The 17,493-nt window shown below is 40.7% G+C and overlaps 3 protein-coding genes across 5 annotated transcripts; all 3 read left to right on the top strand.

Moving 5' to 3' along the window:
* Nucleotides 1–2,822: 2,822 nt before the first annotated feature.
* Nucleotides 2,823–5,418, top strand: LOC111239719. 2 transcript variants are annotated; one of them, XM_022769622.1, is made up of 4 exons: nucleotides 2,823–2,963; nucleotides 3,465–3,520; nucleotides 3,611–3,976; nucleotides 4,462–5,418. In XM_022769622.1, exons 2-4 carry the CDS (start codon nucleotides 3,472–3,474, stop codon nucleotides 4,659–4,661), a joined length of 615 nt encoding a protein of 204 aa, XP_022625343.1. In that variant the 5' UTR covers nucleotides 2,823–2,963; nucleotides 3,465–3,471; the 3' UTR covers nucleotides 4,662–5,418. The 2 variants fall into 2 exon arrangements, with proteins under 2 accessions (XP_022625343.1, XP_022625344.1); XM_022769623.1 differs by having other exon boundaries at nucleotides 4,465–5,418.
* A 1,236-nt stretch (nucleotides 5,419–6,654) lies between these two features.
* On the top strand, nucleotides 6,655–9,141 carry LOC111239718 (programmed cell death 1 ligand 1-like). 2 transcript variants are annotated; one of them, XM_022769620.1, is made up of 5 exons: nucleotides 6,655–6,697; nucleotides 7,055–7,123; nucleotides 7,806–7,861; nucleotides 7,952–8,317; nucleotides 8,707–9,141. In XM_022769620.1, the coding sequence occupies exons 3-5, from the start codon at nucleotides 7,813–7,815 to the stop codon at nucleotides 9,057–9,059; spliced, it is 768 nt and encodes a 255-aa protein (XP_022625341.1). In that variant the 5' UTR covers nucleotides 6,655–6,697; nucleotides 7,055–7,123; nucleotides 7,806–7,812; the 3' UTR covers nucleotides 9,060–9,141. The 2 variants fall into 2 exon arrangements, with proteins under 2 accessions (XP_022625341.1, XP_022625342.1); XM_022769621.1 differs by having other exon boundaries at nucleotides 8,710–9,141.
* A 2,798-nt stretch (nucleotides 9,142–11,939) lies between these two features.
* Nucleotides 11,940–15,940, top strand: LOC111239727. Its single transcript, XM_022769632.1, has 4 exons — nucleotides 11,940–12,058; nucleotides 15,081–15,136; nucleotides 15,227–15,586; nucleotides 15,732–15,940. The coding sequence occupies exons 2-4, from the start codon at nucleotides 15,088–15,090 to the stop codon at nucleotides 15,926–15,928; spliced, it is 606 nt and encodes a 201-aa protein (XP_022625353.1). The 5' UTR covers nucleotides 11,940–12,058; nucleotides 15,081–15,087; the 3' UTR covers nucleotides 15,929–15,940.
* The last annotated feature ends 1,553 nt before the right edge of the window (nucleotides 15,941–17,493 follow it).

A 17,493-nucleotide genomic window follows, 5' to 3' on the forward strand; every position in this document is an offset into this window, starting at 1 on the left:
GGTCTACTACCAAACAAGAAGGCACCAATTCTCATAGGCACAGAATTTGTGGTCAGCTTTCTCTTCAGTGTGAAAGGGAAGCCAGTACAGTGCACTGGAAATGTTACTATCCTACAGTATTTTGCTTGTTTATCATGTCTGTAGTGTATAAATTATAGTTTTCGCTAATCTTTCATTTTTGGTGAGATATTGGATCATTTGAACTTTTACTGATGTAAATTTGCCACTTCAGTTTATTCATTTTAATAATAAATATTCTCCTCAACTGTCATCAGTCTTGTCCATTCCCTAATTTGTCATGGCCTAGAACCCAGGTTATGACAACCCTGTGAAAAACCTCTATTTGTTGGAGCTGTAAACAACATATAATTCTGAAATGTGACCCCAATTAATCACTGCTTTTTGTAAGACGTCAGAAGCCAAAAAGGTTGGAAACCAGTGGTTTAATCTTTAACAATCTGTTGTATTTCAAAAGCTTGTTATATTATCCATTGTGTAAAAATATTTATCTTTACAGGAACTTGTAACTAAAGCTGTCAGATAAATGTAGTGGAGAAGAAAGCACCACATCTCTCTCGCTAATGTATTGAGTTGTAGTATTAAGTAGCATAAAATGGAAGTACTCAAGTAGGTAAATGTACTTAATTACTTCCCACCACTGCTAATACAATTAGTGAGCCTTCAGCACACTAATATTGTTCAAATAACCAACCAGGTGACACTTTTGTATTCATAGAGGGTGTCAATTATAGAAGCTAATAAGATTAGCTCTAAACAACACTATCAAAATGAAATAATAAACTATACATTGATGTCAAAACGTATCTCTACATTAACTAATCCTCGTTTGTCTTACTGCTCATGACTGAGCACCAGTGTTTGCTAACATTAGATCATATATGACATGTTTTATTGGTAATAAAATGACAAGACAACACCTGGAAATGAAAGGGCGCGGTATCAGCTAGCTAAACTTAGTAAGCTAGTGCAGGATAGCACAACGTTAGCTTCAGCTACTTAACAAAAATATAGCAAAAAGGCAAAGCTAGCTAACATTAGCATTCATCCATAGATACTTAAGTATACACAGTGTAATTCAGAAACTGAAGGTAATATAGTAAAGTGTATTAAACAAGCTGAATAGTTAGCTACTGCTATTTACATTTACCTGAACGATCCAGTAGTAGCAGCACATAATTGCGCATGCGTGCCGCTGAGAGACTGAAGTGGGCAGACGTGACATTCAACTAACGTCCACATTATGATGACGTGTGAAGACTTGGTACGGTCCACTTTAGGGGTGTCCGAAATCGTATTACAAGATTCTTCCAGGCATGAATGTGTGAATTAAGTTTTAATATTTATAGTTATAAGTGAGAACTGTTGTTTTTAACCTTGCTGACGGTGTTGAGTGGTGAATTAGAATCTAAACATATTAATGACGGGTGTAACGGTTAACAAATAAAATCATACGGATAGCGAGGCCACGCATCCTCATACTGCCATATTGGCAAAAAAAAAAAAACAACAGCCTTGCTGTGACTGCTACCTGTCTACACTGACTTCTTCCAGGTGGCTCACCGGGTAGAGCGCGTGCCATAACGGCTTAGTTTTAACCGCACTGGCCCGGCCCTGCCATTTGCTGCATGTAATGTTAAAAGGTTAAATCAAAATGAAATTTCATGTTTATTCTTTTCACTGTACCGAAAACATACAAAAACCGAGTTATGTACCGAAATATGTTGTACACACATAAAAACAGCCCATACTAAGGCTTTGACTCCGTGTTAGACATTCAAATATTCCTTCGAAGGAGCGGGAAAAAGCTTCAAAATGTACAGACCATTTCGAGTAGTTTGCATTATGAGCCAGGGCAAAAACCTTTTCCAAAACCTTGGAAAATAGTGCGGTGCAACTCAAGACAATGGTAGGAAAACTGAATAAATAACACAAAGATGAGCCTTCTACTTCACACATCAAGGTATTTTTATTTTGTGATTTTACATTGCATTTATTGGTCAGTTGTTAGCCTTTGTTCTCACATTAATTGTTTATTTAGATTCCCTTTTTATTACTGATGTATGGTGTTTTGTGTGTACCCTGTGTTACTAATACATGTCTGGCATTTTGTAACAAAATTCAGAGGGTTATGATGATTTTACTTGTGTATAGAATAGAGTACCTCTCCTCAACCATGAACCTCTCACTAACTAATTTCAATTAAAAAAAAAATAAATCAATCTTTAATGTGTTTATTATGTCTCTAAATGCCTGTTGTTATTTTATCCATTTTAAACCCGCACCCTGAACACGTTTATCCTCCTGTTGACAGAACACAGTGCAGTCTCCCCTATGTATACACTGTAAACACACTTCAGCCATGTGTTGTTTAAAGACCCAGTTTTGTTTTCGCAGTATCACGCGAGAATGAGTGATGTTGTTGAATATGCATCACGAACTTTCAATTTCACTGCATGAAAAGATTTTTACAGACTTTGTTTTACAGCTTCTACATGAACAAAAATCACATATTCTCACTCCTCGTATTATAACTGGTGTAGAGTTCAGACGATAATTTTCACCTTGAAATACAATTTGCCCTTGTGTTGTACCTCATGTTATATCTCAATCTTATCAAATTATTACTAATTTTTCTCAAAGTTTGCTCTGCCCTGTGCTTTCTATGCAGAGTTTCAATAAGTATGACCGTTATCAGACCTGCATGGAGGAGTAACAGCGACCTGAAGGACAAACACGCCCCTCTCTGGATACCACTCTTTATACATAAACATAGACACCATCTCTCCCACGGGAGCAAAGACACGACCTTCACGACCTGTAAAGGTGTTGTTGGCTATTTGAGATGCAGTGTGTTGATATTGCTTTGCTTCTCTCTGTGGAAACTAACATTTGCACTCTTGGTTTGTTCTGTCTGACGTCTGTGAAGGTTTCCATCAGCGCTGGTAAGGAAACTTGTTTATTGTATTTCATGAACTCGTCAGACTGTTTGTGTTTCAGTGAATGAAGATAAAGAATCATCACATCCAACTTGATTCATGATGATTAATTAATATTCATACTGAGCTTTATTCGATCAACTTTGACATGTAACTTTCTGAAATATGATGCTTTAAATCACAGCGACAATAAACAACAGGGTCCTATTTTGAGTCTTCAGTCGAGGCGACCAATCAGAGGGCATCTACTACTACTTTGCTTCTTCTGTTTCTATTATTGACTCTGGTCGAGAGAGTCGAGGTCACAGGAAGCAAAGGTTGATGCAGCTCTTGTAATGCTCAGATGATGTTAACACTGTTTAAAACAAGCTTTTCTATTTTTGAATCTTTTGTTATTTATGAAAACAGAAAACAGCTGTTTTTCTGTGAGCTGCAGTTCTGATGACAGCCTGTGGGGGGCGATGTGGTATCGTGTTTGTGACTCTTCAGCTCTGTCTCCTCTCACAGGGAGAAGATGATCTGCTGCATCCTGCTGCTCCTCACACTGACCTCCTGTGTCTGTGGTTAGTTTACTCCTTCACTTTATTATCTAGAAACTGATACAAGTCCTCAGTTAGTCTGCTCCTCACTTTCCCTCTCTGTCTCCTCAACAGGAACATTTGTAGTGAATGTGACACAGAGCTCCTATCAGGCAGAGGAGAACCACAACATCACACTGGAGTGGAGCTTCACAACCAAACCTCACACTCCATCTGACTCCCTTTATATTCTATGTGAGATGTTTACTGATGATCTCAAAGCCTCAAAAGTCCTGTATCATCTACATGAGGGTGTTGAGTCCCCAGAGTCTCAGGATGAACAGTTTTCAGGACGAGTCCAGTGTGACAAGGACGTCCTCAGAGAAGGACGAATCAGACTTCATGTGTCCAGACTGAGGACTGAGGACTCAGGACTGTACCTGTGTGAAGTCAACACAGATTATGGTGCAAACTTTGGCAAATGTCGACTCAGCGTCTCTGGTGAGTGAATTAGCAGTAAAACAAGTCTCTGCTGCCATGCTAGCAGCTCTGTGAGGCTGTGCTGTGGGGAAGTGTTGCTTAAAGCTAAATGCTAACACATCAGGTTAGCATGTTAGCATGCTAAACACAAATAAATAAGCAAATGCTAAATTTCATCTGGATCCATCCAGTAGCTGCTGAGATGTTTCAGTCTGGACCGAAGTCATGGACAGACTGATCCACAGAGACATTAGACCGGCACCATCACTGTCCACCACGATTACCCAGAGTTCCACAGTCTTTCTCCCAGAATCCTCAGACACAAATATATTCCATTTACACTGATGTTAAACAGAGAAAATCTTTACACTTGAGAAGCTGGAACCAGAAAAGAATTTTCTCGACATTGTTGTTGTTTTAGCATCAGTTTAAAGATTGAATTCAGTCTCTCAGCAGAAGAAATGTTTCCACTTCAGATAAATCAACATGTTCATTGTTCTCTTCAGCAGCTGTTGATCAGCCTGAAACTCAGAGACCAACTGAGAGACCAGAACCAGAGAGTTATAAAAGGATCCTCCTCTACGCTGGACTGGGACTGACAGCAGCAGCAGCAGCAGCAGCTCTACTGGTCAAACTCTGCTGTTCCTCAAGTCCTTGTTTCACTAAATCTCCTGATGAGACAGTAAACCTTTATTCAGAGGTGTAAGAGTTACGTTCCTCAGAGAGCAGACTTCTCTCTGTCTCTGCTTCCTTTCACCCTGTTGGTCCATGAGGCTGCTTTTCTCTGCACACCCAGTCTGACCTCTGACCTCTCTCACAAGACTAACTGTCATCACAGTTGGTCACCTGAGTCTTAAAAAGTGAGAAAGACTGTGACTGTGACTAGTGTCACATATGTGAATTGTGATATAAGTTATCGTTGGATCTTATTATTATTTGTGTTTAAACTCCTGCAGCTTCGAGTCATGTGGACTGTTGTTGCATCATATCAACACCTGCTACAGAACCTGTGAGACAATAAACAGGTGTGTTAGAGGTTGTCAGGTGGTTTCCTGTTTGTACTTTGTTACAGGTGTTTACTCTGAAGATGAGCTTTCAATTAACAATCCTCCAGATCACACTGTGATGTGTTATTCTTACCAATGACTTGTCTTGTTTGAGCTCGACCTTGATCTAATATCCCGACACCTGTTTAGATAGATGATGTTTTTATTTATAATATCAAAGATGAAACAGCCTTTCTTCTAATAATCACTTCCTGTTACGATCCACCGCTTAAAAACTGCTGTTGATGAATTCGTGGTTTAACTAATCTGGACTGGAGCCAGAGACAGTTTTTTGATTCATTTATTAATGTTGTGATTGAATCCAGGAAATCCATCTAAAGAAATTATTTATTCTCGTAAAAAGCACTGGCGTACAGCCAGTGAGTTTTCCACCTCACACCCTGAGCCATAAATAAACCTCGGTTTGGCTGTAAGCCACAGAAAAAGCTTTTTGAAGGTGATTATTTTCATTTGTTGGTGAGTCCCAAAGGTGTGTCTGCTTTAAAGATAAAAGAGCGTTAAAATTTTACTCCACATTTTCAGATTCTTCTTCTCCTGCTCTTTATATCCTTCTCTTCTCCTACTTTAACACTTTTAATCTGCACTTTGAACTGCAGCAACACAGAACTCAGTAACACATGATGAGACACGTTATCCGATGTGATGGACGATTCACGGATCTTGAAGACTGTGAAGCTCAAAACCTGGAAGGGGTTCCGCAGGTTTTGATAAAAGTCATTAAATAAAAGGAGAAGGAAGTTGGTTTATACAAACATTTTCTAAACTTGGTCTCATTTTTTCAAAACTCTACGCACGAGTCCAAACGTTGCACACAAAATGCAAAGTGCCTCAAGTCTGCTGCAAAATGCAACAATGCACTGGAGATGTCAAACAGGGATGTGCTCCATCCTCCACTTTACCGGTCTCAGAGGTTTTGCAGGAGACGATGAAACCACAGTGACAGTAACTCGGAAAGTGGCTTGTCTCTAATTGTGAAACCTGAGAATCACATTCCACCAAGATGGAATGTGATCACTGTGACTCTCTGGAATACACCTGCATACCTCGGTATAGGTGCACTCAGACTATGTTGTAGGACTCAGACAGATCATCATGAACAGCTACTTTTGAGCGGCGATGATGATGATGATATCTCCTCTCTCACCTCTCGTCCTGGCTCCCCCTTGCCAGAGAATGTTCATTGAATCTCACCAATCAGTTCCTGTGTGTGGATGTTGGAACATGCTGGGGAAATTATATCCGTATATTTCCTGTCAGATATATTTCCTGGTATCTTAAACAATAGTATGTGTAAGAGACAATGGATTGTGTAAGAGATGATGGTATGCCATGATGACAATATGATGATACAGTCATCTACATCTGCAAGTATCTGCTGTTTATCTTTAACTATCCCATCAGCTCTGACAGAATGTGACCTGAGGGAAGGTGGTTGTTGTGGTAAAACTTTAACCTCACGTTGTCAAACCAGTTTGTCTCATCTACAGGCCAAGTCATAAGGAAACAACGGGAAGATCAGATCAGCATGTCAGAGCTCTGATTCATACACTGTTTATACCCAGGTATGTGGAGGAAGTGCTCACCTGTCCATTTCCTACAGAAGTATAAAAGCTCCATTAAACACATTCTCCTCTCACCGTGAGAGAAGACGTGACGGACATGTTCCTCCAGAGCAGTAAGTTGTGATCGTTGTTACATTGATCCTGGTGTAAAGGTGTTAGACTTTCTGAGATACAGTGTGTTAATAGTTTGTTTCTCTCTGTGGAGATCAATAATTACAAATTGATTGTCATTATTCAGACATTTGTCTGTGAGGAAACTTGTTCCTTTGATTTTCCAGGAGTGACGTCTTCAGACTGTTTGTGTTTTAGTGAATGAAGCTAAATGTTGAACCAAATGATTTTGTGTCGCTTCGTGATTCTTCATGATTTGAATAATAAAAAATTGTATTAATCTTTATTTGATCGACTTTGAACAGAGAGAATCAGACACATTCATCGTGACTTTAATGAGCTGTAACTGTCGTCCTTAGAAACACAGATTTCAGACAGGACAGAGCTGCTGCACCGAGTCTGATGTAAAGAGAGAGGCGACGTCACAGGTAAAGTAAAAGTTCATGTAAATAATGATAATGAACCTTTTACAGCTCTAAAGCAGAGATAATGTCACACAAACCTTTGTTTTCTATGAAAACAGAAAACAGCTGTTTTTCTCTGAGCTGCAGTTCTGCTGACAGACTGTGGGGGGCGATGTGGAGTCGTCAAGCAGCTTGAATGAAGTGTGAAGGTGAAGAAGGATCAACAGTCCAGTTCTCTGTTCTTTGTCTGAGTTTGTGTTTAAAACATCATCAGACCACATTGAACCTGAATCAGACAATAAGCTTTGAACAGATGTGATCAATGTAGTGAGAGACAGATCATCATGAAACTCTGACACTGCAGTGAGTCCTGTTCAGCAGAGAGCTGAGAGCTGAGACAAGTGTCAGGAGCAGAGGAGAGTTTAACTCTGGTGCCATCTTGTGGCAGAAACACATCACTGCAGCTCATGAAGTTTTTCTCTCTGAATGTGAGACGTCAAAACAAACGTGACATCACAGTGACTGTAGCTCACATTGTCTCTGACATCATCATGGAGGCTTGGTGTCCGTCCTCTGATCAGCTGTTTGTAATGATCAGGATCATAAAGAGGAAGCAGCATCGTACTGACTGAATGAAGTCAGACTGTAGATTTTCCTTCTTTGGTCTCATGTGTTTGTGACTCTTCAGCTCTGTCTCCTCTCACAGGGAGAAGATGATCTGCTGCATCCTGCTGCTCCTCACACTGACCTCCTGTGTCTGTGGTTAGTTTACTCCTTCACTTTATTATCTAGAAACTGATACAAGTCCTCAGTTAGTCTGCTCCTCACTTTCCCTCTCTGTCTCCTCAACAGGAACATTTGTAGTGAATGTGACACAGAGCTCCTATCAGGCAGAGGAGAACCACAACATCACACTGGAGTGGAGCTTCACAACCAAACCTCACACTCCATCTGACTTCCTTTATATTCTATGTGAGATGTTTACTGATGATCTCAAAGTCTCAAAAGTCCTGTATCATCTACATGAGGGTGTTGAGGTCCCAGAGTCTCAGAATAAACAGTTTTCAGGACGAGTCCAGTGTGACAAAGACGTCCTCAGAGAAGGACGAATCAGACTTCATGTGTCCAGACTGAGGACTGAGGACTCAGGACTGTACTGCTGTGAAGTCAACGCAAATTATTTTGCAAACTTTGGCAAATGTCAACTCAACGTCTCTGGTGAGTGAATTAGCAGTAAAACAAGACTCTGCTGCGATGCTAGCAGCTCTGTGAGGCTGTGCTGTGGGGAAGTGATGCTTAAAGCTAAATGCTAACACATCCGTTTAGCGTGTTAGCATGCTAAATACAGGAACCTGGATCCATCCAGTAGCTGCTGAGATGTTTCAGTCTGGACCAAAGTCATGGACAGACCGATCCACATATATATTTTTTCCCAATTACTTCTCTCTATAAAAGCATTTTAGTACTTTTAAAATACTTTATATGTTACCATGGCAACCACTGATGCAAAATAGGATTATATTTAGTCTTTTTTTCTCATTTGTTTTTCTCTTTCACCGACACATATTTCCCTTTCAGATAAATCAAAATGTTTATGTTCTTTACAGCAGCTGTTGATCAGCCTGAAACTCAGAGACCAACTGAGAGACCAGAACCAGAGAGTCGGGGAAGGATCGTCTTCTACACTGGACTGGGACTGACAGCAGCAGCAGCAGCAGCTCTACTGGTCAAACTCTGCTCTGCCTCAAGCCATTGTGCCACTAAAACTCCCGATAAAACAGTAAACCTTTATTCCAGGACAGTAAAGCTCCGTTTGTCAGAAAGCAAAGTTGCTCTGTCTCTGCTTCCTTTCACCCCGTTGGTCCTCAAGGCTCCTTTTCCCTGCACATCCATGCTGACCTCTGACCTTTCATGTCTCTCACTGTCTTCATGCAAACAGAGAGAGGTGACCATCACCTGACTGAGGACGAGTGTCTTGTCATAAATGACATTTGTGCTTGTAAAGTTTATAATGTGAATATAATGTAAATAAATCTCTTTTTATATGAGAGAAGTTTGTTTCTTCTCTGTGTGAGAGTCTTAATGTCAGAGACCCAGAAGTTTCCAAGAATTAAGTTGAAATAAACATCAGAGATGTTTTGCAACAAGAAACTGCAGGAGCTACAAACCATGGTACGACGACCAGTTCTTCCTCTTGATGGTTGGTTGGTGGCAGGTTGGTCGGAGCGCGGTCGGTAATACTCTGACAGGGAAATACATGAAGATACAAATAAATAATGTAAACTCATGAGCTGAGAAGAGAGAAGCTCATTAGAAGCTGGAAGTTATAAATTATTATAACTGACAGTGTGAAACTAACAGTAAAGGTAACTGTAAACTTCACCTTCTTTATAAGTTACTGATGAAAGAGTCACTTTCTAGTGTCTGTGAAACTCATCTACATGTTCACCTTCAGCAGAGGAAGAAAAGACCCAGTAACATCAACACAGGTGAGTTAATGACTGAGGCTCAGACCAACAGCTCCCCCTGCTGGCCGTTTATCAGAAGGGATTTTACCTGCATGTTTACCTGAGTGTTACAGTGATCCAGGCTGATGACAGAGGAATGGTCAAGTGTTTCTGGAACAGACTTCAGCTTTTAGCTTTAACATCAATAACTATATCCTCTCTCTCAGAGTTCAGCTCTGGCGCCATCTTGTGACAGCCATGCTAACAGCTCTGTGAGGCTGTGCTGTGGATGAGTGGTGGTTAAAGCTAAATGCTAACACGTTAGTTTACCCTGTTAGCATGGGATACGTCCATGGACACGATTCATACCTCATCACGTAGAACGTGCAGCGAGTGCCGTCAGTCTCCTCTCCTTCAGTCTATGAGTCTCTTATCGTCCGGTCACAAAGGAACCTGGATTAAACTTCTCTCTGGACTTTCATCCTCCTCTTGGCTTTCCTCTCCTGCTCACCTGTTGAAGGTAAACAGACACGTTAACACCGTATAAACTACTTTAATACTGAAGAAAACTCTGAAACGTGATGATTCTCTTTTTTCTGTTTTTATAAGCGCGTTGTTGGACGTTTCTTTGCTATAGACACGAGAGATATTAGTGTACTGAATATAAAGCTGTTGAAGCCGTTAAACCTAATCAACGTCAACAGTTAGCTTGTTTGCTAGGCTACTGTTAGCTCGTAAATTTTCGCGCCTGAAGTCTTCAACGAGTCTTGACTTTAATGTCGAAGGGTCTTAAATATTCTCTCTAGCCTTGTGTAATCAGTTTAATCATAATGGAAATAATAGTTATCTACATTTACCACATGAATTATTGACAAAAGCATCATGACCAATTATTACAACCAGTCTTTGATGCTCACAGCAGGGTTATAAGCATGGTGGCTAATTTTTCTCCTAAAGGCCAGAGCTGTTGATATGTGATCACACAATATACATCAACACTGTCATGCTGTTTATCCACGTTGTTTCAGCAGCTCCTGACCTCTTCTTCCTCTTGTGTTGATGTCACTCTGTCTCTCAAAAAGTTTTTGTCAAAATGATTCTTCAAAAATTACAGTCTCTAATTTTGGGCTGGAAATGAAGCTGAAACAATTAATTGACAGAAAATAATCAACTAAAGTCTTTTTTTCAAGCACAAATAACAAACATTTACCTCCAGCTTCTCAGTTGTAAAGTTTTCCTGCTTTTCTTTGTGTCATGTGATAATGGACTGAATGTCTCTGGGCCAGTTTGTTTTACCATACAAACAATTTAAAGACATTTATCTCGGCTTTATCAGCATTTATTTGACCAATTTTTTAGACCAAACGATCAATCAAGAAAATATCATCAGATTAATCTGGGATGAAAATAACAGCAAATGCTTCAGAAACATTTCAAAATCAAAGAGAGAAAGACATTACCTGACGTCCAACAATAATCATTTAAAAGATGTATAAATTACATTCATTACATAAGTGATGAGCTGAGAAGAGAGAAGCTCTTAAGAAGCTGTGAAGTCACAAAATAACCAGAGTCAGTTTGTAGAGGTCAGTCAGAGACAACAGAGAGAATCAGGCACATTCACTGATTCATGTTTAAAAAACTCATGTTAGACTTTGATCGGAGCTGTAACCGTCTGAACATCCCATCAACAGTAAACAACAGAACCTGGGCAACATCTGAGCCCTTTGTGCTGGAAGGTCAGAAGCACCAAGTTCCTTGCCAGAAGTTTTCCCAAAGAAGACTCCAACAGTTTGTCACCAACAACAGAAACATGATGATAAACTTCATTAACACTAGTGTTTTTACACAGCACAATAATGAAGACAGACAATTATAATAATGAAATATTCAGATTATATGAGAAGACAGAAGATCAAACATGGACTTTGACCTAAAAGAGTGAATGTGACACATTAGACACATTAGTCAGGAGACACCGTCCAGAACATCAGAGCACACTACACCTGAATCACACAGGAAGCAGTCCACAAAAATAATTCAGTTTGTAGTAAAGAGACAATTTAACAAAGAGTTTCCACCAGACCAGTGACAGATCATCACCACACCTGACACATACAAAGCACAGCTCAGTGAGACGCCAACCAGCAGCAGCGACAGGTGCAGATCTAGAAGAGCGAGTATGAAGGAACATGTTACAGGCGCCGTCTTCACACCAGTCACTGTACTGAGTCTCTGCTGCTGCCGTCTGCAAACCACAGAGGGGGAATCACTCTGACAGGCTGATGACAGCAGGTCTGTTTGAAACTGTTGAACCACGTGACTGTTGCCATCTCATTTCCTGAAAAGTCAGCTTTCGAGGAAACATATATATCACAAGTGTCGGAGACGATGTGAACGCTGAGTTTGTCTGTGTTTTGTGTCCACTGTGGATATTCATACGACAAAAATCTCCTGGACATGAGAAGTTTTTACAGGCCCCAGGAGAACGGCTCTGCTCTCGTCGTTGCAGGTAAGATTTTCTTTTCCTGTTGTTGTTTTATTTCCAGGAGAGTTACATCATCAGCTTGTCCAGTATTTTTAATATATTTCCTATGAAGCTCAAAGTGCTGAAGCTTAACATCAGACATCATGTGAAGTAGAGTTTGTGTCGCTTCATGATTCCTCAAGAATGAAATAAGTCATATTCATCCTGTAGCATGTTGGTGATAGGTGGGGGTGATGCGTTCATGGACATGAGACATGTTGACTTACTGTTCTTCACAAATACTCTACATTCTTCTGGTCACCTAAAGTTTCTTGTTACACCATGAGTGAAATGAGTTGCTCAGTGGATACGGTCCCTGGAGTCCTATCACAAAACCTCTGGTGCGTACGATGTGATAAGATCTGATATGTCATAACCACAGACCACAAGCTCACACAAACAAACCTCTGGCTGACTTCCTATCAGATTAGACAGACTCATGGCTGATGTAGACTCATTAGACTTTTATTCAAGCTGTAACCGTCTTTAATATGATGCTGAAATATCACGAGGACAAACAGAAGAGAGTCAGTGAGACAGTCAAGAAGGAAACTGCATTTCACAGCAGGTCGGTTTGTATGAACCGTAAATGAGCCTGTGGTTTTCTTGTGATGTGGCAGGACTTCGTTTCCTCTGTCTTTCTCTGAACTGCAGAACCATGTTAGCAGAGCCGTTTCTTGGTATATGCAGACTATGCAGATGCTTGGGGCCCCTGCAGCCAATAGGGGCCCCAAGCTGCAATCTCAGCCTCAATACATTTGGGGAGAATTACAATGATCTGTCTTTATTTGTAGCCAGCAAAACCTCCTCATGTGTTTAGTGAAGCGCTTATATGCTAAAAGATTTAATGTAGGATATAAACAAAGCTAATCTCTGATGGCAGGGAAGCTGTGGCTTGTGTTTCTGGGGGATTCATTATTAGGCTGTCTCGTAATGAGTGACGTCTGCCGACAGGTATGATGAGATGACTGACAGCTGCACGTCACGTCAGTGAGCAGGTAACGGTAGCGATAGAAACAGTATCATGGCATCAAAAAGGACATTTCCCTCTGGTGCAGAAAAAACAAGAAAACTGAAGAATTAAAACACTCACAGGGAAAAGGTCAGGCATTTGTTAATGATGTAGATTCACTTGTGGGGTGGAGGGGGAGCTGTAATGTTAGCCAACTTTGGAGCAAGTTGCTACTTTTGTCCAGCTAGCTAACTCAGCTAGCCTCAGCTAAATTGATAAGTTAGCTAGCTCAGCTAGCCTCAGCTAAATTGATAAGTTAGCTAACTCAGCTAGCCTCGGCTAAATTGATAAGTTAGCTAGCTCAGCTAGCTGGTTAGGATTGTGTGTATGCAAATAAACCCATCTTTATACAGTGTGTGCTTTATGAAAGAGTTAAAATACCATATATATTATTGTAACATTACACTTTGGGTGTGTTGTTGGGCAAATGTCGTCACAGTAACATTACTTTAGGATTGTTTTTAGGATAATTGTGTTAAGTTTAGTGTGTTGTCATTTTATAGGCCTATAATGTGAATTTTGCGTTATAAATAAAACGTATTATATTATCAGGCCTATCATTACTATTATTAGTAATAAGTAGTCCTATAGTGTTGTATATGTACTTGGTGGTTAGTTGACGACTCTGCTGATTTAGCTGCAGTCTTTGCCACATTTATTACAATATTTATTGTGACAGTGCAGTGAGCTGATTTGAACAAACCTCCCTCTATTCCTACAGTGAAGTTAAGTTTTTGATGTAGTTTATGTGTTTTTTATTCAACACAACCATGATAACACAAATTAAAGTAAATTTAATTTCTACTATACTGTATGTGACCGTTACTTCTGCCCTCAGTAAGAACACAAGGTGAGACCATATCATCAGTTAGATACAGTTGTCCACTTTGTAATGCCCTGCAAAATATTGATAAAATACTCCTAATATGTAAGTGCTTATCACTAATAATCCATTGTGTTAATTATTTAAAGAGTACAATGTGCAGATGAAAGCAGAAAAGCCTGAAAGTGACAACTTTGAAATTGGGTGCAACTTTAAAGGGACACTGTATAATTGCAATTGTATATGTATATAATGTATGTATTGTATATGTATTATATATAGATATATAATTAATAATAATCCATATATATGTGTGTGTACAAAAAAAGCAGATTATAAAAAGTGCAACATAACTGAAATCATACTATAGTAATATTTTCTTATGATCAGTTTCTCTTGGTAACCTAAGGAGCTTTGTCTTTGCAGGTGCAATTCTGAAATACTTTGGAGTTTTGAGGAAGATAATGAAAACATTAGACTGATCATATACATCATGATCACAAAGTAGTGTCATCATGTTATACAGTTAAAATGGTCCTGAACTTTGTTCTCAAAATTTAAAACAAACATTTGTGAGGAAACTGCTGCATCTGTTGCAGGTCTTGACATAGAGGAGCCTCATTGTTTACCTTTTATTCTCATTTTCTGTAGGTTTAAATTGCTTGTATCAACTTGAGATTATAAATTTGAATGTGAGAGAGTTTTTCACAAATCTAGCCTTTTCTCCTCTTAAAGTCTCACAGATTGATGCATCATCTCCACGGATCATCTTAAAGGGTTTAGAATCCCCCCCATCGTAGTTTTACAAAGTAGGGGCCCCCAAAAAGCTAGAAACGGCCCTGGGTGTAAGATTAGGAAGTGTATACAGGAGTGGAGAGTTTAACTTCTTGTGACAGAAATATATTTCTGCAACACTGAAGACTTCAACTATTAAATATCTTCAGATAAAAACAAACTGTAGGTTTTTTAATATTGTAATTGTTGTACAGTGCAGTGGTTGTAGTTCATATGGTTTTTGGGATTCATCATAAAGTCCTTTGATCAGTCGTGTGGATGAGGATCAGGATCATAAAGAGGAAGCAGCATCGTACTGACTGAATGAAGTCAGACTGTAGATTTTCCTTCTTTGGTCTCATGTGTTTGTGACTCTTCAGCTCTGTCTCCTCTCACAGGGAGAAGATGATCTGCTGCATCCTGCTGCTCCTCACACTGACCTCCTGTGTCTGTGGTTAGTTTACTCCTTCACTTTATTATCTAGAAACTGATACAAGTCCTCAGTTAGTCTGCTCCTCACTTTCCCTCTCTGTCTCCTCAACAGGAACATTTGTAGTGAATGTGACACAGAGCTCCTATCAGGCAGAGGAGAACCACAACATCACACTGGAGTGGAGCTTCACAACCAAACCTCACACTCCACCTGACTCCCTTATTATCTTCTGTGAACTGATCACTGATCTCAGAGACTCAGTCCTGTATCATCTACATGAGGGTGTTGAGTCCCCAGAGTCTCAGGATGAACAGTTTTCAGGACGAGTCCAGTGTGACAAAGACGTCCTCAGAGAAGGACGAATCAGACTTCATGTGTCCAGACTGAGGACTGAGGACTCAGGACTGTACCTGTGTGAAGTCAACACAGATTATGGTGCAAACTTTGGCAAATGTCGACTCAACGTCTCTGGTAAGTAGATCCAGTAGAACTCAGTAGAAAGCTCTTTTTATAAATGGTTATCAGTGTTGTACAGACTCTGCTGCTGAACTAGACTTGATGGAGTTTGGCTGCTCAGCTCTATAATATTTATAGTTTTTTTCATTGTTCTCTTCAGCAGCTGTTGATCAGCCTGAAACTCAGAGACCAACTGAGAGACCAGAACCAGAGAGTCGGGGAAGGATCGGCCTCTACGCTGGACTGGGACTGACAGCAGCAGCAGCAGCAGCTCTACTGGTCAAACTCTGCTGTTCCTCAAGTCCTTGTTTCACTAAATCTCCTGATGAGACAGTAAACCTTTATTCAGAGGTGTAAGAGTGACGTTCCTCAGAGGGCAGACTTCTCTCTGTCTCTGCTTCCTGTCACCCTGTTGGTCCATGAGGCTGCTTTTCTCTGCACACCCAGTCTGACCTCTGACCTTTCAGCTCTCTCACTGTCTCCATGCACCGAGAGAGACAAACTGAGAGACTGGATCAGACCGGCAGCACTAACAGGACCTTCTTACTGTCAGAATGAGTCTCGATTGTGATATGAAAGCTATATTTATATTACAGTTTCAAATTGTAAATTTAAACACAGCTTTTCATTGACTCATATTTAATATCCAACTGTATCAGTTCTGATGTTTCTGGGAACCATGTTTGTTGAGGTTTCAGGCAAAGACGTGTAAACAGTCAGTGTGGTCGTCAGTTCTTGTGATGCGTCTCGTCCGGTTGCTTCATGAAAAGCTTCACCTGTCTGAGACCTCTCCTCCATGAACACTAAAGATACGTGATGCTAGGAGTAAGATGTGCTGTTACTCCCATTAAAGCTTATTTCACTACAGTTTACAGTCTTCGTCTCTTTCTCATTTTTCCGTCTCTTCCTTCGACTTCACCTGCTTCTTCTTACAAATTCAAGTCAAGATCTCTAAAGATAGAGGTATCGGAGCCGTGGGACCGCTCTGATGACACCAACGACACAGTCTCTGGCGATTGGATATGACATGTTGATTTATTGTGAATCAGAACAAATAGTCAAAGCTCAGTGACACTTCAGCACCGTAGGAGTGTAAAACCAACCATCAAACTACTATCAAATACCCCTTCCTCTCCACAGCCGCAGGTACATTTATCAAAGTGACATCATCTGACATCAAAATACAGATTTCAAACATTTAAAACTGGGTAATTATTTTAAAGTTTCTCAACAAACATGGCTTCGACATCACAGAGTGCAGACTCTCTACTTTCCTTTGCCTAGTCTTGATAAATCAGTTTGTTTTTCATACATTTGAAAACAAGACTTTGTACGAGAGTTCATTTTATACTTTTATTTTGGTTTTTATACAGAATCCAGTCCCACCCCTGGATGTGGTTAATGGACTCCACCCGCCTGCGGAGGCGAGTTGTCGCTGTCGTCCTCCCAGGACGAGGAGGTGAACCCTGCAGGAGCGGAGATGGAGTGAGGCGCCGGGGTGTGGCCGAGGCCTTGGTACCGTCCGCTCGAGGAAGGGGAGGAGGGCATCGATGTGGCCGGCCGCTGCGATGGGGTCCTGGGAGGACGCTGTGCAGGAGCCGGTGTGTTTCGGTGTGTTTCGGGTCGAGCTTGATGTGCCGAAATACATCTTGTTGGGACGACCAGGAACGTACGACCTGACGGGGGGACGAGAGGGGATGTTCACCACAGCTGCAGGCATGCGAGAGTCTCCTCACAGGTAACACAGGTCACCAACTACAACCAGACATCACGTCCAAAACTCAATCATCACTCACCAAACATGGCGGACCTGCTCTGTGACAATCAGCTCGAATGTCTGAGAAATCCCATATGGCCAGAAAGCTGTCGAGACATGACCCCTCCTCTGCTTCCTGGATGGAGGGATGGGGAGGAGGAAAGAG

The sequence above is a fragment of the Seriola dumerili genome, unplaced genomic scaffold (assembly GCF_002260705.1).
Source record: "Seriola dumerili isolate Sdu_G_001 unplaced genomic scaffold, Sdu_1.0 BDQW01004229.1, whole genome shotgun sequence".
Taxonomy (NCBI): Eukaryota; Metazoa; Chordata; class Actinopteri; order Carangiformes; family Carangidae; genus Seriola; species Seriola dumerili.

Excerpts from the sequence above, each read along its gene's own strand:
- LOC111239727 (XM_022769632.1), top strand. The coding sequence starts at position 15,088 with ATGATCTGCTGCATCCTGCTGCTCCTCACACTGACCTCCTGTGTCTGT. Across the intron at positions 15,137-15,226 it reads ACTGACCTCCTGTGTCTGTG|GAACATTTGTAGTGAATGTG; the intron begins GTTAGTTTACTC and ends TCTCCTCAACAG. Across the intron at positions 15,587-15,731 it reads ATGTCGACTCAACGTCTCTG|CAGCTGTTGATCAGCCTGAA; the intron begins GTAAGTAGATCC and ends TGTTCTCTTCAG.
- LOC111239718 (XM_022769620.1), top strand. The coding sequence starts at position 7,813 with ATGATCTGCTGCATCCTGCTGCTCCTCACACTGACCTCCTGTGTCTGT. Across the intron at positions 7,862-7,951 it reads ACTGACCTCCTGTGTCTGTG|GAACATTTGTAGTGAATGTG; the intron begins GTTAGTTTACTC and ends TCTCCTCAACAG. Across the intron at positions 8,318-8,706 it reads ATGTCAACTCAACGTCTCTG|CAGCTGTTGATCAGCCTGAA; the intron begins GTGAGTGAATTA and ends TGTTCTTTACAG.
- LOC111239719 (XM_022769622.1), top strand. The coding sequence starts at position 3,472 with ATGATCTGCTGCATCCTGCTGCTCCTCACACTGACCTCCTGTGTCTGT. Across the intron at positions 3,521-3,610 it reads ACTGACCTCCTGTGTCTGTG|GAACATTTGTAGTGAATGTG; the intron begins GTTAGTTTACTC and ends TCTCCTCAACAG. Across the intron at positions 3,977-4,461 it reads ATGTCGACTCAGCGTCTCTG|CAGCTGTTGATCAGCCTGAA; the intron begins GTGAGTGAATTA and ends TGTTCTCTTCAG.